Genomic DNA, 21,304 nt, shown 5'->3' on the forward strand with positions numbered 1-21,304 from the left:
TAGAAGGCCATGCAACAGACTTAAATGGTTTGTAACATGTCCAAACCTTTGTTGGAAAAAGAAGTATGTGATTCAGTCATTTAACCCTATGCCCTTAAATCAATGCCATCAATTGATAGCAACTGCAAGTTGCTTTGGATAAAACTGTATGCTAATTGTAAAAGCCTCACAAGTGCATGTAAACATATAACTACTAAAGTGATCGGTTGTCACTGTTTTCTGTAAGGCTGTCATTTATGTCATATTAAATGTATCCAGGCTTCAATTTTACGCTAAGACAATCCGACTGAACGACGTTGGTGTTTTGATATACTAACAACATTAGCGAAATTCTCCTAAACATGCTTTCCGCCAGTAACGTCTACGGTCGCGCACTGCGCATGCGCAGCTTCTGCCTGGCCGCAGCAGCACCGTCCGTGGCGGCTGCCGCCGTGCTGTTATGCAGCAAGCAGAATCGCTTGTTTATCCTTCTTCTATTCGCTGGCGTCCCTTCCTAGCTTTAAAAGTCAGTCGGATCGGGTCATGCAACCCTCCACTCGGGCGAGGAGATTTTAACTGGGGCGAGCAGACAGTCCGGTTGGCTGCTGGGGTATGCGCACCTGGGGAGCAGCCCGTCTGTGTCGCTAAGGTCTGTAATGAGGCCTACACGTTAAATCCCGCACCCCTCCTGCTCATCCTCCACCTCCCTGCAACAAGCTAACCGTGATGGCCGATGATCAACAACAGCAACCCGGTCAGCTGCAGCAGAGTGCTCTTTCTGGACCGGCGTCTCTTCCCAGCGCACTGTCAGGGCTGCAGGGCACCGAGGCAACCGCGCTGCACTACAACAAGATCAAGAACTCGATCTGGTAAGAGCCTGCTGCTGCTCAGCAACAACACTAGCTTAGCTTAGCACGCTCGGTTAGCTCAGCTACCCTCTTCCAAAACATGTTGACAGATTTAGCGCGCTAGCCCCCCTAATCCAGCACTGCTCTACCACTGGCACTACCCTTGTTTACAGCTCACATCTCGATTCTAGCTACAGCTACCATGTATTTTATTATCACGTTTATTATAGTTGTGTGCAATAATCTCCGTACAGAATTATCACCTTACAGCTATTGCTTTTTTCATACCCTCACCATAGTTGAACCAAATTTTAAAGCGACTCGCCCGATGTCATGGCTACACCTCAAGCATTAATGGATTTGAGCTAGTTTGTGGATGGATGTTGGCCTACTTCGAGTGTTGCTGAATAGGTTATTCTTATAATCTAGCCATCACGCTACAGTTGTGTCAATAAAACAAAAATTTGCTTATGCAAATTTAATCAATTTTTCCAGTCGCTTCACCGTTTGCGGCGCTAAATATTCCCAGAGAAATACAACGTAAAATGCACTAAGCTGACGATAACAGAAAATGTCAGGAATATTTAACTACAATGCACCAGAATTTTATGGCACACCTGCTCCTCAACACTACGTAGAAGGTAGCTGTTCTGTTGGGTCTTTTTTTTTTTTTTTACCTCAGTTTTGCATATTGATCTTGTAACCACCAGACTCAAAAGTAAATGATTCTTAGCAGTACCCACCTAGATGTCTACAGAATGCACTGCCCTAAAATAAATAGGGCCACAATCCTTTAAAAGCAGCTGCAAAATCAAGCATTTTAGTCAGTAACAAGCCAAAAAACAATTTTATTGGCACGATCAGTGACACCGACATTGGTCATGTGTGTTGTGTTCTATATTTTAAACACTGTGTACAACTAATGGCACTGTACAGTATACACCAAACCTCTGCTAGCAGGATATTTTAATAATGCTACCATGTTAAAATTATTCAACCCCTACATAATACTGATCTTAAAACCTACCGCTAGTCTGTATGACCTAAAGTTGGGCTACAACATGATTAAAATAGTCACCACTCAATAACCACCCTTAATTTGCTTCAGCTGTAATGTGTTATATAAAAACCACCCAGAGATTCAAGCATTCAATAAATAATGAGTATACGATTTCCACAACCTAGAACATTCCTAGAGACATCTTTGGAAGTATTGTTCTGAACTTTAAAACTTAGGGCGCAGCAGCAAACCTGCCTGAATGAGAGAAGGCCCAAAATTCAGTAAAGAAAAACCCAAGTTACTGCAAAGGACGACCTAATGAAAAGCCATCAAGCAACATCATCTCCTGGGAAGTCTATAATTATTTTACCAAAACTATGCTAGGCAAAAGATGAGCATGTTAAGTCTTTTATTAAGCAAGAATTGGCAAATATTTCACTTGCAAAACTGTCACAATTTTATACTTAGTTCCCAAATAAATAAAATGTGTATTCAGTAGGGAAGGTAATGAAACACAGTGGTTGGTAAGCATGCCTTTTTTCCTACTTATTTTAATGTGCTGAAGGAATCAAGCTCTAAATTTGTTTATATTTACAAAATACAACCCTAATATTGGACATCTTTTCTTTGTAATTTGATCAGATTCAAGAGAATGAACAAATCCCAGATTCTTGCTTTCATTGTAATGTACAAAATTTCCCAACCTTTTCTGAAATGGGGTTTGCGGTTGTGTGTGTGTGTGTAGAATTACATTTAAGTAGGATTACAGTAAGATTACCCAATGAAACAGCTTTAAAATGAATTGGAAGGTAGATTGCAGGTCAGGCATTTTCGTCAGTCGTCAGTCACTGTTCTTACAAATGCTCTTCTGCCTTAACAGGCACACAGACACACGCCAAAATCTTGTGGGAAGCTATACTAGATAAGTGGAGGTTGATATAACTGCAAATTGTCAGACTCCCTATCAATGCCCATAGTCCAACAAGCTTATGGTCAGGTGTCCACATGCTTTAGTCAATGTGGTGTAAGAAAGATGTCAGTTTTTTACAGCAGTGATATGGATGTCTGCTAATTATGTTTTTAAATTGATTTAATTAGGTTCCCTTTGCGTAATACTATGTTTTATTTGATCACTTTTTATTTTTTCACTGTGCTCATTCACTAATTTATTTTTATCAATTACTTTATCCTTGTCAGGACTGCAGTGTGTCCAGTACTATCTGGACATATTGGTGCATGGGCAAAACACACTAATGCACATTTTTATTTGACTTACCTATTTTCCACTCATGACCAAAGGGCAGTTTAGAGTAGCCTGCCAATTTTCCATAGCATTGTATATATAAAAATGTCTATGAAGGTATAAGTAAAGGCAGTTAATTCATTCAAGCAGTATATGCAGGTCTGGCAAATACACACCAGAGGACTTAGTAATTACATCTCTTGTGAATTCACACCGGTGCTGTGTAAGATTATAATTACACACTTTTTTAAGCATTGCTCATACCTTCCATTATTACTTTAATGACTAATTGCTCTGTTTTTCAGCAAATCTGTACAATCAAAAGTGGACAGCATTTTGGTAAGTGACTTTTTTTTTGCACAGCACATATAGTTGACATGCATAATTTCATTTACCAGTTGATATATCTAGTTAAAAAGCACAATTTATGAAGCTCTACTATACAAGATGCATACTAGATGCAAAATAATTGTTTTAATTCAAATTCATAAATAATGATTTAACATGACTTCCCTTAATTAAAATTTTATGCTGTCTGTAGTTAACCTGTCCCTATGTATATTAGCACAGAAACCTATTTAGTCTGTAATGACTACATACTGAACGTGTTTCTGTGCTCATATTAATAGGGACTACATTGTAGTCCATCATAATTACAAACAAGAAGGAGGCCATATCCAGTTAAATGACTTTATAGACCTTTAAACACTACTGAATTAATAATTACATTGCAGTGTGTATATTTTTGAACAAGCAGAATTTTTAATAAAAAAAAACTTAAACTAAAAATTCGTAAAATTTTAGTAAAGTAATTGCATTGATAATTTTCATGATGCATGGTTACACCATTTTTTAAAGTGTGCTCTGGAATTATTTACCCACATAAGGCTAAACTTTATTGTATTTACTGGCTGGACTCCTGATTAGCAATTTATGCGCCCTTTACCGGTGGAAAAACTACTACTAGGGTATCCAAACCTTGTAGGTTATGAGCTTTCACACTTGCCCAACAAACTTGTCTCATAAGGTTGTCGTCTCATAAGGCCCTTACCATTCTCCTTATCGTTAATCAACCATTAAACAGGTTTCTATGCTGTGTACAAATTATATATTGATCGGCAGTTATTAAGGTTGGGTAAATTCCTAGTAATCTGTTAATTTAGTAATTCCTAGTAGTCTGTTAATTTAGTAATTCTTAGTAGTCTGTTAATTTAGTAAATGACCTGATCTTTTTTATGTGTTTGTGTAGATTGGCTGGGGAGTCTGTTTGTTTCAAATCTAGTTAAATCTATTATGTTTCATGATAAGACTTGCAAAGAGTTTAGATATGGAAAGCACACTTTCCTTTACACAGGATGGCATCCCTTGAAAATATAAACAGAACAGGCTGTAAAAAGGATCTTTTTGATTATTCATTAAAAATATTATCAAAGAGCTCCCCTTAAATTTAAGTTAAATGTTTAAAAGAAAAAAAAAAAGATCATCAAAAAATAAATGTTTCTCTTAAATTTGTGTGCCATAATTATTGGTACCTCTTTGCTTGGTAGTTTGTGCAGAACCTCTTTGCTAAGCTTAAGGTCTTCTCATTTGTAATATGACTGGAAAATTTAAAGACTATTACTACATACTAAATCTCTTTAGGTCCTTTATATTCTGAGGTCCATGCTTGTGGGTACTTGTTTTTAGCTCATTCCACCGGTGTTCTGTATGGTTTAGTTCAGGTTACAAAGATGGCCATTTTACCAGAGTTTACCAGAGTTTACCAGAGCTTCACAGGTTGCCACTGGAATGCTTTTCCACTCCTCCATGACGACATCCCGGAGCTGGCGGATATTCGAGACTTTGCGCTCCTCCACCTTCCGCTTGAGGATGCCCCAAAGATGTTCTATTGGGTTTAGGTCTGGAGACATGCTTGGCCAGTCCATCACCTTTACCCTCAGCCTCTTCAATAAAGCAGTGGTCGTCTTAGAGGTGTGTTTGGGGTCATTATCATGCTGGAACACTGCCCTGCGACCCAGTTTCCGGAGGGAGGGGATCATGCTCTGCTTCAGTATTTCACAGTACATATTGGAGTTCATGTGTCCCTCAATGAAATGTACAGGGGTTGGACAAAATAACTGAAACACCTGGTTTTAGACCACAATAATTTATTAGTATGGTGTAGGGCCTCCTTTTGCGGCCAATACAGCATCAATTCGTCTTGGAAATGACATATACAAGTCCTGCACAGTGGTCAGAGGGATTTTAAGCCATTCTTCTTGCAGGATAGTGGCCAGGTCACTACGTGATGCTGGTGGAGGAAACCGTTTCCTGACTCGCTTCTCCAAAACACCCCAAAGTGGCTCAATAATATTTAGATCTGATGACTGTGCAGGCCATGGGAGATGTTCAACTTCACTTTCATGTTCATCAAACCAGTCTTTCACCAGTCTTGCTGTGTGTATTGGTGCATTGTCATCTTGATACACGGCACCGCCATTGGATGCACATGGTCCTCCAGAATGGTTCGGTAGTCCTTGGCAGTGACACGCCCATCTAGCACAAGTATTGGGCCAAGGGAATACCATGATATGGCAGCCCAAACCATCACTGATCCACCCCCATGCTTCACTCTGGGCATGCAACAGTCTGGGTGGTACGCTTCTTTGGGGCTTCTCCACACCGTAACTCTCCCGGATGTGGGGAAAACAGTAAAGGTGGACTCATCAGAGAACAATACATGTTTCACATTGTCCACAGCCCAAGATTTGCGCTCCTTGCACCATTGAAACCGACGTTTGGCATTGGCACGAGTGACCAAAGGTTTGGCTATAGCAGCCCGGCCGTGTATATTGACCCTGTGGAGCTCCCGACGGACAGTTCTGGTGGAAACAGGAGAGTTGAGGTGCACATTTAATTCTGCCGTAATTTGGGCAGCCGTGGTTTTATGTTTTTTGGATACAATCCGGGTTAGCACCCGAACATCCCTTTCAGACAGCTTCCTCTTGCGTCCACAGTTAATCCTGTTGGATGTGGTTTGTCCTTCTTGGTGGTATGCTGACATTACCCTGGATACCGTGGCTCTTGATACATCACAAAGACTTGCTGTCTTGGTCACAGATGCGCCAGCAAGACGTGCACCAACAATTTGTCCTCTTTTGAACTCTGGTATGTCACCCATAATGTTGTGTGCATTGCAATATTTTGAGCAAAACTGTGCTCTTACCCTGCTAATTGAACCTTCACACTCTGCTCTTACTGGTGCAATGTGCAATTAATGAAGATTGGCCACCAGACTGGTCCAATTTAGCCATGAAACCTCCCACACTAAAATGACAGGTGTTTCAGTTATTTTGTCCAACCCCTGTAACTCCCCAACACCTGCTGCACTCATGCAGCCCCAGACCATGGCATTCCCACCACCATGCTTGACTGTAGGCATGACACACTTATCTTTGTACTCCTCACCTGATTGCCGCCACACATGCTTGAGACCATCCGAACCAAACAATTTAATCTCATCAGACCATAGGACATGGTTCCAGTAATCCATGTCCTTTGTTGACATGTCTTCAGCAAACTGTTTGTGGGCTTTCTTGTGTAGAGACTTCAGAAGAGGCTTCCTTCTGGGGTGACAGCCATGCAGACCAATTTGATGTAGTGTGCGGCGTATGGTCTGAGCACTGACAGGCTGACCCCCCACCTTTTCAATCTCTGCAGCAATGCTGACAGCACTCCTGCGCCTATCTTTCAAAGACAGCAATTGGATGTGACGCTAAGCACGTGCACTCGGCTTCTTTGGACGACCAACGCGAGGTCTGTTCTGAGTGGACCCTGCTCTTTTAAAACGCTGGATGATCTTGGCCACTGTGCTGCAGCTCAGTTTCAGGGTGTTGGCAATCTTCTTGTAGCCTTGGCCATCTTCATGTAGCGCAACAATTCGTCTTTTAAGATCCTCAGAGAGTTCTTTGCCATGAGGTGCCATGTTGGAACTTTCAGTGACCAGTATGAGAGAGTGTGAGAGCTGTACTACTAAATTGAACACACCTGCTCCCTATGCACACCTGAGACCTAGTAACACTAACGAGTCACATGACATTTTGGAGGGAAAATGACAAGCGGTGCTCAATTTGGACATTTAGGGGTGTAGTCTCTTAGGGGTGTACTCACTTTTGTTGCCGGTGGTTTAGACATTAATGGCTGTATATTGAGTTATTTTGAGGGAAGAATAAATTTACACTGTTATATAAGCTGCACACAGACTACTTTTCATTGTGTCAAAGTGTCATTTAGTCAGTGTTATCCCATGAAAAGATATACTTAAATATCTGCAGAAATGTGAGGGGTGTACTCACTTTTGTGATACACTGTATATATTTTTTAGGTGGTGGTTCATTCTCAGCACTGCAGTGACAATGACATGGTGGTGGTGTGTGAGTGTGTGTTGTGCTGGTATGAGTGGATCAGACACAGCAGCGCTGGTAAAGTCAGAGACGATCGCTCATCTATTGCTGCTGTTTGAGTTGGTCATCTTCTAGACCTTCATTAGAGCTCAACTTGAGTATCGCCGTATAAATGACCCCAGTGTGTCGGTACGGTGCTAAAACTAATCAATCAATCAATCAATCATCAGTGGTCACGGGGTGCTGCTGGCTGAATATTTTTGGTTGGTGGACTATTCTCAGTCCAGCAGGGACAGTGAGGTGTTTAAAAACTCCAGCAGCGCTGCTGTGTCTGATCCACTCATACCAGCACAACACACACTAGCACACCACCACCACGTCAGTGTCACTGCAGGGCTGAGAATGAACCACCACCCAAGTAATACCTACTCTGTAATGGTACTGTGGGGGTCCTGACCATTAAAGAACAGGGTGAAAGCAGGCTAAAAAGGTATGTAGAGAAACAGATAGACTACAGTCAGTAATTGTAGAGCTACAAAGTGCTTCTATATGGTAAGTGGAGCTGATAAAATGGACAGTGAGTGTAAAAAACAAGGAGGTGGTCATAATGTTATGCCTGATTGGTGTGTGTATATATATATATATATAGGATAATTCCCCCTGTAGTATCTTCAAATGGGGGTTGGTTGTTTGTTTATCTGTTACATATCAAACAACTGTCAGAGATTTCTGCAGTAGATCATAAATCTTAAAGCCTGGTATGTTCAGTGTTCTTCATGCTTTCTTATTGTTTAGATAAAAACATTTAGGAGTCCACTGGTAAAAGTGCATTAATAACATGATGGAAGTGAATGATTTAACTATCAGTCTTGTTGGATTGGTTGTACATCTTAAACAAGGTGGTTAATTGGTTTGTTTTTATTTACCGCTTATTGGCTAACAAGTCTCAACCCATTCATGAGTCGTGGTTTCCCTTAGCAACACTGAGACAAATATAATGGGAAGAGGCTAAATGAAATCATCCACACAAGCCAATAGAGAACCAGAGGGGGTGGAGCGTACTCTGAAAGACACATTGCCACTGTGCCAACATTGACATGCATGCTTACTGTCAGGATTTACATGGCAACCAGTGCTGAGCTGCTAAGGACTGCTTATGTGGGCTACAGTCAAATTTCAGCAATGCAGAGCCAAGCGCTTCTTTCAAAATATCAGAAGTTTAAATAAAGTTTATTTAGAAAACACATAAAAACGTTCACTTAAAAATAATTTTTTTTTAAAAATGACAAGACTATTACAGACCCTATTTCCAAACAGTTTTAGAAAACACAATAAAAAGAAGAATGTATGATTTGTACATTCTCTTGAGTCTTTATTTAACTGATAAAAGTAGAAAGAAAAGAGTTTGAATGTTTTCACTGATCATCTTAATTGTATTTTGTAGTGAAAAGGTGAATTTGTAAGAGGTGAGGGAATCACAGTTGGGTATGAAAGGAGAATCCATCAAAGGATCAGTCTTTACAAGCAATGAGTCCTGGCATACCACTTAGTGCCACTTCAGGAAAAAATTGCCACTCGGTTCAAAAAGAACATTTTTAGTGCAAGGTTGCAAATAACCATTTTCACTATCTATTGTTCATAATATTGTACAAAGATTTAGGGAATCTGGAGAGATCTTAGTCCGTGTAGGGCAAAGCTGGAAACCGCTGTTGAATATGCGCAGTCTTTCAGATGGCATTTCATGAAAAACAGTCACGCTTCTATGATAGCTATAGTCACATGGACTCAGAGGTACCTTCAAAAAGTACTGTCATCATTGTACTGTCATCATCATGATTTTTTTTTTTCCTGTTTTACAGAAATAATTTGAATATAGAGGTAATTTTAGCATATTATACACTAATGCTTTTAGGAACCAATTGTTGTAATAGTGAAAATGGATTCTTGCTTAACATGAAAATTTAGCTGCTTAACAGTCTGTGCTCTCCATTGTCATATATTGTGCTTTAAAATGTGCCATGCATTTTAATAGTAGACAGGTTTGGACTTTAGGTATATCAGTCTATTACCTGTACTCTCCTACTAAGAAGCATCTGTTTACTGATGGAAGGTTTCAAAACAGTTGTTTTTAAATATTCCACAAGATTGTCTTTATTTTTTTTAGTGTTCCAGGAAACACTGCAGGTAACATACATTTTATATGTAGTGCTTTTTTACTGGCGGCATCTAGAATAAGTTTCAACCTACAGTTGTGACTGAAACAATGCAAATCCACAGAGGGTTGAGGGCCTTTCTCAGGGGCCCAACAGTGGTGACTTGAATGTGGGGTTTGAATGAACCAGTGAACTTCTGCTCTCTAGTCCAGTATCTTAACCCCTAAGCTTTCACTGCCTAAACTCATCATCAGAATACTTTATTGATCCCAGAGGGAAATTGCAGTTTTTTACAGTAGCACCCATTTATGTAAAAAGAATAAACACTCTACTAGCTTAAAACAAGAAAAAAGAAGAAGAAAAATTAAAAGTTAAAGTTAAAAAGTTATTTACACACAATTAAATATTTAAAAATCATTTTTAATGTGTCAGTGTAAATGGGGCGGCACGGTGGCTAAGTGGGTAGCACTGTCACCTCACAGCAAGAAGATCCTTTGTTCAATCCCCAGGTGGGGCGGTTCGAGTCCTTTCTGTGTGGGTTTCCTTTAGGTGCTCCAGTTTCCTCCCACATTTTAAAGACATGCAAGTGAGGTGAATTGGAGATACTAAATTGTTCATGACTTGATATAACCTTGTGAACTGATTAATCTTGTGTAATGAGTAACTACCGTTCCGGTCATGAATGTAACCAAAGAGTGTAAAACATGATGTTAAAATCCTAATAAAACAATTAGTGTAAATGTGTAGTAGGGTAAATACTTTGGAAAGGATGTTTGTCAAAGTCAGGGCCAGTTTTTTCCTTGGTACTTTAGGCAGCCTCCTAAGGCACCACTCAGAAATCTGCACAATAAAAAGCTATTGAAAAAGAGCATACCAAACAAACGTCTAAGCACTTTGCCCTTTAAAATACCATTACAGCTCTCTTAATTATGGCTTGCAGAATTAAATGTACAATGAATGCAGCTTGCACTTTAAAACCTGTTCACCCGTTGTAGTACACATTTCCAGAGCTTGTTTGAAAAGACTGCAGTAGTAACCTTTCTGACAAATAAACACACTAACTGGTAGATAGTTAGAAAATAATAGTTCCTACTTGCTTGTACTTGTACTTGTGTTTTCAGGTCCACTAATACTTCAAACCAAATTATGGCAGGTATTTATAATATAGATTAAGCCTGTCTCGATCTGGAATTTGCAGTCAAAATGTTTATAAATGAGAATATATAATGTAGAACCACACAGCTGATACTTGCTCTGAATGCCTACAGTAAGTTGCCTTATGCCTGAGAAGGTCAACATGTTAGTATTTCTGGCCCAGAATCTACCTATTCAGTTAAGAACAGATGTTTTAGCCATGGTTTGTTTAATGAGATTTTCTGTTTATGATCTGTTCAAGCTTATAGGAATACACATTTTATGTATTTATTTATATAACTTTATTGTTAAAATGATGCCCTTCATTATAATTGTGTGTGTGTGTGTGTGCGCATTATTACACTATTGTTAAGCATACAGGGCTACAGAAATGCTACAGAAATAGAGGTGTGGGGTGGACAAATCTTTAATTGCAATTATTTGTATGACAGTTATCAGCCTAATTTATACAATAAAGCATTTCCATAAATAGCATAGTTAGCCACCTTAATTCTAGTGAATGCCACTCTGAAATATCAAGAATCCCACCTGAATTTTATCCCAGTATTCAGGCTATTAATATAAGTATTTCTTTCTCCAATTAAGTCTATTAAATAGTGAATAAGTAATGCATAAACCACACCATCACTTATGGACAAATAGTCCTCTTTGCTGCACAAGCTCTCTTGTTTAGCTTTGTCTACCTGTCTTTCTTTGTGCAGCAAGATGTTGAGAAGTTTACAGACATTGAAAAACTCTACCTCTACCTTAAGTTGCCTTCTGGGCCAAGCAGTGGAAATGACAAAAGGTATGTTCATTCTTCTGATTGTTATAGTATTATATTTGGTCATTTTAAACAGTGAAATTACACTGTGTCTATCATCCATTCACTGATTTAGTTTAGCTTTTATTTATTATTTTGTTATTGTGTTTTTTTATGTCTTATTCCATTTACACATGCCACTGGCTTTATCATTGGCTGTTAATGCTGTTTGTTATTCTTTGTATGCACATGCTGCTTAAATATTATTTCTTTAAAGTGTTTGTCTCTGTTGTTGTTATGCTTTTCAGTAATTGTATGATTCTTCATATACTTATCATGCAATATCTTTGCAAATTATTGGCACTGCAATACCCAGCATCCTGTGTTTTGTCATTTGTTTCCCCATATCTATTCATCACTGCAATCCCTAATTCTCAACATGATGTCCAATAGGACTGAAAATCAGTGGGGGTCTGCAAGTCCTGCAACATGGTACTTAAATTTTACAACTTTATTCAAGGAACAAAACAAACTAAAGACATTTGCCTTATTATGACATATAAAACAGGCCTACAAGCAAAGAAAATCTGTAATACTATATTTTGGGGGAAAAACACTTTTGATTCAAACTGTTTTCCCTTTAGTGACCAGAATTCCATGTCGTCCAGCCGGACCCAACAGATGTATGCTTTCAATTGGATCCGAAATCACCTAGAAGAGCATCCTGAGACCTCACTGCCAAAACAAGAGGTGTATGACGAGTACAAGTAGGTGGATTTGCTATTTGATTAGTTAATGGAGAAATTAAATGTGTTTAACTTGTGCTTCTTCAAATGTAATTAACGCTTATTTACCTGTTACAGGAGCTACTGTGACAATCTTGGCTACCACCCTCTAAGTGCTGCAGATTTCGGAAAGATCATGAAAAATGTCTTTCCGAACATGAAGGCACGCCGCCTTGGAATGCGAGGAAAATCAAAATATCCTTTTAAATAAAATCTCCACAGTTGTTTTGGGTTTCAAATATACTTTTTTGTTAACTGCATTTATTTGGTCATTCTTTACTTTTTAACCATATTATGTATTAATATTTGTTGTATAACTGTAGATTTATGAACTATAGCTTTGTTAGTGTTTTGTTACATGGTATTTAATAAGAATCCAGTCTGTGGTATGAAACTTAACAGTTTCTTACATACTGTTATAGTGGACTAAGAAAAAAAGCTTTTGTGCATATGCCGTCTCTGCCCAACCTGGACCTGCATAAATCGGGGGATGGGGTAAGTGTTCTTCAGCCAGAAAGAAAATGTCTGTTTTAAAACTAGACACTTTAAAACTTGTGTACTGTCTGTTTTATCTGAGTGATTTTACTACAGGACATACAAAACGTGCAACTTTAAAACTAGCCTGGAATTAAACAAATTTAGTTCTAACAAAAATTGCCTGTTTTTTTTAACTTGGCTTAAAAATTATGGTACTGCCATACTTGTACAGAACTAATTTACATGTTGTTTGCTGTATATTAAAATGGCAATTGTTCCATTCATTATAAATATACAAAACTAAGCTGTGCCATTAAAAAACAAATAATATGGGCATTATGAGTTATTTATTTTGCGACTTATAAATAGTGCTGAGAATGTTCTAGTGTGTATGATGTTTATTTAGCTAATATAAATCAGTCAAAAATTGGCTGTCAGCCAATGTGGCTGTAAAGAAATCTGAACTGTTAATATCAATTCCTGCACCTCTAGATGGGATAACTGTATTAATCCCTTTAGGAGACATTTATTATGCCACAGCCACTGTATTTTAAATATTCTTCTAAACTCTTCTTAAGCAACTTACAATTATGACTGAATACAAATTGAGCAATTGAGGGTTAAAAGCCTTGCCCAGGGGCCTAACATTGGCAATTTGGCGATAATAGGGCTTTAACTGGCAATCTTCTAATTACTAGCAATGACTACCATTGCCCTCCAAAACACTGAACATTGTTTATGTTCAAAAGTACAATACAGTGTATGTTGTATCGGTCACATGGTTCATAAGCTTTGCATTAAAAAAAGTGACAGTACATGCAGAAATTGTGTCAGTTGTATTTTGCATAAAACAACTATAGTAAAAACAGTCAAGTGTAATGACTCGATTACATAAAATACCACACAGTAAGCATGAACACACAATAATCTTAATAGAAGGCAAGGGCAGGGTAATCTACTAGAAGCTGCATGGTGCTTATATTATTTGGCCATTAATTAAATTAGAAATGAAATTATGCTGGGGTATAAAGTTAAAATGAAATCAACATTTATCAACAATTATAATTTACTTATTGATTGTACTATGCAAATAATTATTTATATAGTTAATTTGTGGACTAACTAACATGGCACATATTTATTGTGTCTGAGACTGTTTTCTTTAACATATCTGAATACTTATTTATCTAACCACATATGCTAATAAATGTTTTAAATCTAAAAAGCTTGTAATGATTTTAATATTGACTATTTGCAAGTAGAATAGCATTTAAAGATTCAAATAATTTGTATTTACTTTTTTGATACAGCTTAACCAGTAGTGAAGCATGTAAATGTGTGTTAAATATCATAGGTTTGTTTAGAGAAGTTTTCAGTAGTTGTAAATGCCATACAAATATATTTTTGTTATTCGTGGTAGTCACCTGACATTTTCTGTAAAAAAAGCCTCAAACCTCAACACACTTTTGTGTCTACATACTTTTGGCTATATTGTTTACATGGGTTAATAAGTAAGACTTCAAAAGTTATTTTATCAGTTAAAATGCATACAAGATTTCTTTTTTCCATTTGATGTATTAATCATTTTAATGTACTACATTAAAATGATTAATACATCAAATGGAAAAAAGAAATCTTGTATGCATTTTAACTGATAAAATAACTTTTGAAGTCTTACTTATTAACCCATGTAAACAATATAGCCAAAAGTATGTAGACACAAAAGTGTGTTGAGGTTTGAGGCTTTTTTTTTTAAATTTTATATAATTAATTGTTTACAACAATCAGCAATAAGTGTGGCTGTAACACCAGAGCTTGTTATTTAGATGTATTGACATTTTTAGCCATGTATTTTATGACTGAGCCATGTTTTTTTTTTCTCAAATAAGTTGTAATACAAGCACACTAAATGTATTTAAATATGTTTCTTAACATGCTTGTGGAATTTATTATTATCAATAACATTTTTATTCATATTTATTAAACCACAGTTTTTAGACTTCTGGAATTTTTTTGTTTGTTTTAGTGTGAGCTGTTGGAACCAACTGGTCAGTCTCCCAGTGCTGAGGATGAGATGCGTTCTGCAGCCTGTGGCCTAGTGTGCGAATGGGCCCAGAAAGTACTGAGCCGTCAGTTTGACAGTGTGGAAGAGTTGGCGCGTTTTCTGCTGAACAGCCATTACATTGGCACCAAATCCATGGCTGCATTAACTGTTATGACCGGAACTCCAACAGGTAAGGACTAATTTTACCTCTGATAAGCCGCACATAAACATCAACAAAGCATCATCATTGCATGCCTTAACCATGCCTTGTGAATCTTACTAGGTGTGAAAACGCCCACGCTGGCCTCTGCGTTTGTGCCAACTGGCGAGGCCAACTCCTTCCAACCCCAAATAAAGACTCTCCCATCACCCTCTGTCGACACCAAGCAACAACTACAACGAAAGATTCAGAAGAAACAGCAGGAGCAAAAACTCACCTCTCCGTTGCTCAGCGACGCCCAAGTCAAAAGAGCCGAAGCAGGCACACCTGGTCTGGGCTCTAGTATCACACCTGGAAGCTCAGCTTTGCTGTCTCAACAGCCTACAATCGGCATTGTGGTGGCTGCAGTGCAAAGCCCCATTACGGTAAATATATGTGTTTAATGTAAAAAAGTATGACTTACATGGGTCTTGGTGTTGGCTGTTTATGCACTTATATCTGTCTGACTTTGCTAAGCTGTACAAATTGATATTCCTATTGCACACTTAATTTAATTTTTAAATTAGTGATATTTTTTTCTTTGCCTGCTACTAACCTTTTAACCTTTTGGATAAAACCTTTTAGCCAAAGCTGCACGCTTATTAAAAAAACAAAACTTTAGTATTGTCTTTAGTATTTTAAGTTGAAGTTACTTGTGTTTATAGCTTTATGTACTCATTGAGTCTAAAGAAGCCATCATGTATTATTAAAGACTGCAGTATATGTACAAGTATAACAGTGTTTTACCCTGGAGGGAAAAGGACAATCACATTAAACCAACTGTTTTATTTAATGCCTGGTCCCTGGAGCAGATCACATTCACACATGGTGAAGTCTACACCAGAATTAAATGAAGCAAATCCCAGACCGCAATTCTGAGCAGACCAGAGACCTGGTAAACCACCTGGGCTAAAACTTTTTTTTCAAATGTTAAAACACACTGTAAATGTAAAAACAAACTTTAGAATACTGGCATGGCCAAAAATATTGGCACCCTATGCAGTTAAATCAGAGAATGCACCACTTCTTTTAGAAATGTCTTGCAATTACAAATGCTTGGTAGTCACGTGATTATTTCTTTTGTTTGTATTGGAACAACACAAAAAAAACCTTAGCAAAAATATTAATCTGACATCATTAATATCATAATATTAATGACTGAATTATTTCTTTTGGTTGCTACCATTAGGGATCACTACATATTTTATTTGGCATTGTTTTTACACCAGACGCCCTTTCTGACACAACCCTCCTATATATTTTGGCTTGGGAATGGCACTAAGGAGACATTGATATACGTATGTCCCTTCATCGGCTAGGTTCATATTAGGCCATTCACCCTCTGTATTTGTGAGGCAAGAATGAAATTCAAACCCCCCAGAACTCAGGAACTACAGCACATGACTTTTACCTGTACACCACATGAGCTTGCTTATTAATAATAATAATAATAATAATGTTGACCATGACTTTAGACCACTAAAGCTGACAGGTGTTGTAACAAAGTAGGTACTGACCCACCAACTCACTAACTAAAGTGCAGTTGGATGGTCAAAATATTAATTATATTACTCAGTAGGTCATCATGGTATTTAACAATCCTATGCATAATTATTGTTTTTGTTATTAACATAGGTCCAAAGAAATAGACAGCTGATGACATCCCCAAGTCCAGTTACAACAGCCGAGGGAAAGGTTCTACCAGTTAATTTTCAAGTGGTTACCCAGTCTGTTAAACAATCGCCTAAAACATCACAGAATATTTCTGCCAGTCCTGTTGGCGACAGGTTAGCCAGACATCGATATGCCCAGATCCTTCCTAAACCTTCTGCCACAAGTGGAATCACTCTCCGTTCCCCACAGACTCTCCTCATTACCAACAGTCCGATCAAAACCATGATGCCCACCTCACATGTCAGCTCCGTTAACGTTGTCAAAATGACAGCTATATCACTGACACCCAACAACAATGGTGGCAGCAGCACACCAACACCATTGCGACCTGCTTCAGCAGGTCTTGGTAGCACTAATTTCCAGGAAGAGTCCAACCAATCTCAGCTGGTTCAGAATAGCTGCCTAACTCTTTCATCTGGAACTGGGAAAGTTGGCAGACCTGCCACAACTCCGATTTCTTCTGCTTCCTCCACTAGCGAAGTCAAGATAACAACTGAAGCTATGAATGAGGGTAACTCAACTAATGTTGCTGAAAAGCAAGGCACTGTACCAGGTAGCAACACTGGGCAAAAGAATGAGAGAGCTACTAAATTTAGGGCTTCCAGTGAACCTTCTCTTTTCGTCAAGGCATCGCCAGTGACTGAAAGAGTTAACAGAGCCAAAAATGACTCTGCAGCACCTCAAAGTACAATCATAGGGGCAGCTGCCCCAAGCAGCAATAACAGCAGTGATCATCAGGAGAGTACTTTGTATTTGACTGTTATGAATCAGAATGCTGATGTCAGATCCCTTGGTGCAACCTGCCTCGCTGGCCAGACACCAAAAGATGCTGGCCTTGGACTGAAAAGTCCTCGAAAGCGTTCGGCTTCTGTTTTGGAGACACATGCAATCCCAGTTAAGAGAGTGTTTATATCTCAGCAGTCTCTAGATGCCAGCAACCATTCTAAACCTAGTCTTATAATAGCCACAAAAAAGATACAGAGACCAGGTACTCCTGCCAGACCAGAGAGTGCTCCTTGTAAAGTGACATTAAAGCAAATCAACTCTCTTCAGACACAAATCCTGGCACTTTCTGATACCCCAATTGATAACACTTCTCAAACCCTGGTGACTCCTCAGAGCTCCTTCCAGGTTGAGCTTGAGGAAAGCTCTGCTGGAATAAGCCCAACTGACATAGCTTCTCATAATAGCACAGCATCTGATCAAACTTTATTGCAACAAATTACAAGCCAGCAACAAGTCACCATTGCCATTTCTCAGGAGGCATCTGCTGTGAGTGAGCTGAAGAGCTCATTACAAGACTACTCTCGACAGATACAAGCTAAACAAAAGCAGGGAACTGCTAGCCACCTGCCACTGATGGCTCAAGCTCCTGAAGCATCTGCACAGTTGACTCTTCAGCAAGACATTGTTGACTTCGAAGGAGCCCATGCCAGCATGGATTACTTCCCCTTTAATGATGATGACATGACACAGGATAGTATAGTTGAAGAGTTGGTGCAGATGGAGGAGCAAATGAAGCTAAACAACACTCTACAACCTTATCTTAGTTCTCTTGATATTACTTTACAAGGCCAGTCATCTCAAAGCACTATTCTTTCCTCTCACCAAACTGGAAATCAATTTTACCACTCTGCACATAGCAGCACCACTCCAGTACACACTCCAACACCCACACCGACTCCAACACCTACTCCAACTCCAACCCCTACCTCTGAAATGTTGCCTGGGGGGCATAGTTTAGCCAGGGAGAGTCCTTGCTGTAGAATGGCACCTGTTACTCCAGTTGATGGCATTTTAGGGGGTCGACACACACCTATTAGCACTCCGTTGTCAAATTGCAGCAGCAGTGTCCCTCCGAGTCCTGTTGAATGTCGTAATCCTTTTGCATTTACTCCCATCAACTCCAACATTCCAGGTTACCATGATAGTGTAGTGTCCAGTAGCCCAGTTAAGCCCATGCAGAGGCCCATGGCCACTCACCCAGACAAAGCTAAGATGGACTGGATTAACAACAAATATAACAGCACTACAAGTTCTCCATCAGTTTCAAACAATAATGCTATTGGAATTCTTCCAAGCTATCAAGACCTGGTTGAGGACCACTTCCGTAAACCACACGCATTTGCTAAACCTGGGCAGTCTTTTCAGTCACAGTCTCGAAACCAGGATGGACTGCCAGGACGGTTAGCAACAGTGTCACCTGTTCAACAAGCACAGCAAACAGTGGATAATAAGCAAGAAGGTTTTGCTGTACCAGCACCATTAGACAACAAAAATACAGCACCTGGAAACGGAGGAGGAATTTTTAGGTGTCGCAGTGTGAGCCCTGCTGTTCGTCAACGCAATCTCAGTGGCAACACTGTGCAGACCAATCCTGTCCTGAGGTCTGTGATTTCACCATTTAATTCCCCTTTAACCTCAGAGGTTCTTAGCATTCTCTCCAACAGTCATAACGTGGTCACGGCCAACAGCATGGCTCAAAGAAGCCAATCGGTTCCATTGAGCATCATGATGCAGTCTGAGATGTTGCCAGTTGGCCAGCAGAGTAACAGTGCTAAAATTACCACTGTGCTCCTGAGCAAGATGGATGCTGATGGTGATGACGCCGTGCGTGGGCTTGGTGTCAATAACATGCCTTCCAATTACACAGCTCGGATGAACCTGACGCAAATCCTAGAAACTACACAGACTTTTCCTGAAGGCACGAACAATCAGACTCAGCAGCTGTCTGTCTGCTCAAGCTCTTCACCCTATGACTTCCAGAAGCCTGGTTATCTCATAAGCACCGGGGATGAATCGATGACATTCTCCAATAATGGCCAAGCACAATCAAGCTCTGGACTACAGCCAGAGCAACAGCTTCAATTACAGCATCAACAGCTGGAGCTACAGGATCAGCAACTGTTGCAAGATGAACAATTGCAACTTCAGGAACAACAGTTACAGCTCCAAGAGCAGTCTTTGCAGCTTCAGGACCAAGAGTTGGAATTACAAGACCAACATTTGCAATTACAACACCAACAGTTGCAACTACAAGAGCAACAGCAGCTACAGCATGATCCAGACCTCAGCCAACAACAGTTACTGTCACAAACCTCACAACAGGATGAGGAACAGCAGCAGCAGGAGCAACTGGACTTTAACAGTACTGTCAAGGATCTTTTGGGGGAGGATGGCCTCAATCCCAGCTCACAACTAGTTGGGCAAGTGGCATCTGAACTCAGTGCAGTAGCATCAGACTTCTCCAGTGAAATACGTTTAACCTCTGATCTTTCTGGTAGCATCAATGACCTGAACACTTTGGATCCCAACCTCTTGTTTGATCCAGGTCAGCAACAGGACCAATATGAAGACGCCACACTGGAAGAGCTAAAGAACGATCCTTTGTTTCAGCAGATATGCAGTGACACTGTGAACTCTGCTGGATTTGACTGGTTGGAGAACAAAGACCAGCCAACAGTTGAAATGTTGGGTTAGTGTTAATTTTCTATGTTGTGATTATTGTCTGTTAATATTTATAGCTGTTTTTTTCAGTGCTCAGTTTTTTGTGACTGTCCTGTTTTTTTTTTTTTTAATGTGAATAAGATTTGTCACTGTAATTCACGCTCGTTTATTGGTCAGCCCATTAAGAAATGCCAGTCTGACTTGAAGTGACCATTAAGACTTGTGCTGTTTCACAGTTCATGCCAGTTCTCATCCTGACAAAACACATTTCTGTCAGTTGTCAAACATTTCTATTATGAATGTTAAATTATAATTGGTTATAATGTGCTCACATTTGTTATGGTAATATACCTATGAAGTGTCCACCTAAATTTTATTTAAACAATACTTTTTATATGCACCCATTATTATATCAATATCTTAAACATGCAATCACTGTAAACCATTAGTGATGTTGAAACTAAATGCAGTATTTTACTGGCTGGATTGGTAAATATAACTGGTTTGCATATTGTTCTAGACCAGCAACTCTAGCCTGTACTAAATTATAGGGTTTTTGTTATTCTATTTATGCATTTTTCTCTTTATCTCCCAGTCTAGTCATATTCAATTACATTGTATATCACTCCTCAGTGGTGCAGACCCCTACCCTTATCGAGGAGGGCCATTCCTAACACTTATGTAGTAGCCAACCACTTCTTTTCACATTCAGGAAACAGTATTGCGTACTGAGAGTCACTGTACATGGAGTACTGATCTTCGATGCAGGCGCCTTTGGCCAGCCAACAGAGACCACAATTGCAGTTTTGAGGAATCCTTTATGCCCTCCCTCCCTCAAACATAGCCAGTCAAGTCTGTGTCCAGTTGATATCATAGCAGAGATTTTAACTCAATAGCTGTAGTGGGGTAGTGCTTTTGAGCACTGCGCCACTTGAGCACCCTAAATTATAATGTAACACCTATTTGGCTAATGTCTTTAGGATAAGATTATAGACTAGTCAACAGCTTAGACCACAGGGTACAATAGGTCCACCTTTTTGCCTGCGTGTAACAGAAGTAAAAGTGTGCCCTATACTTAAGTTTATATAACATAGTCTTGCTTGGGGACTAACAGACAGGAGAAGTCACTCTTTCAGCAGCATAGAGGTGATTTTTTCAATCTGGCTTGTCTGTTGA

General features: G+C 39.2%; 1 protein-coding gene across 1 annotated transcript; it reads left to right on the plus strand.

The window, feature by feature from the left end:
* Window positions 1-459: 459 nt before the first annotated feature.
* On the plus strand, window positions 460-20,381 carry LOC134311373 (DNA-binding protein RFX7). Its single transcript, XM_062993023.1, has 10 exons — window positions 460-848; window positions 3,376-3,409; window positions 11,462-11,547; window positions 11,956-11,994; window positions 12,147-12,269; window positions 12,366-12,482; window positions 12,698-12,782; window positions 14,791-14,998; window positions 15,092-15,393; window positions 16,643-20,381. The coding sequence occupies exons 1-10, from the start codon at window positions 706-708 to the stop codon at window positions 20,159-20,161; spliced, it is 4,656 nt and encodes a 1,551-aa protein (XP_062849093.1). The 5' UTR covers window positions 460-705; the 3' UTR covers window positions 20,162-20,381.
* The last annotated feature ends 923 nt before the right edge of the window (window positions 20,382-21,304 follow it).

Source organism: Trichomycterus rosablanca, chromosome 1, assembly GCF_030014385.1.
Source record: "Trichomycterus rosablanca isolate fTriRos1 chromosome 1, fTriRos1.hap1, whole genome shotgun sequence".
NCBI lineage: Eukaryota > Metazoa > Chordata > Actinopteri > Siluriformes > Trichomycteridae > Trichomycterus > Trichomycterus rosablanca.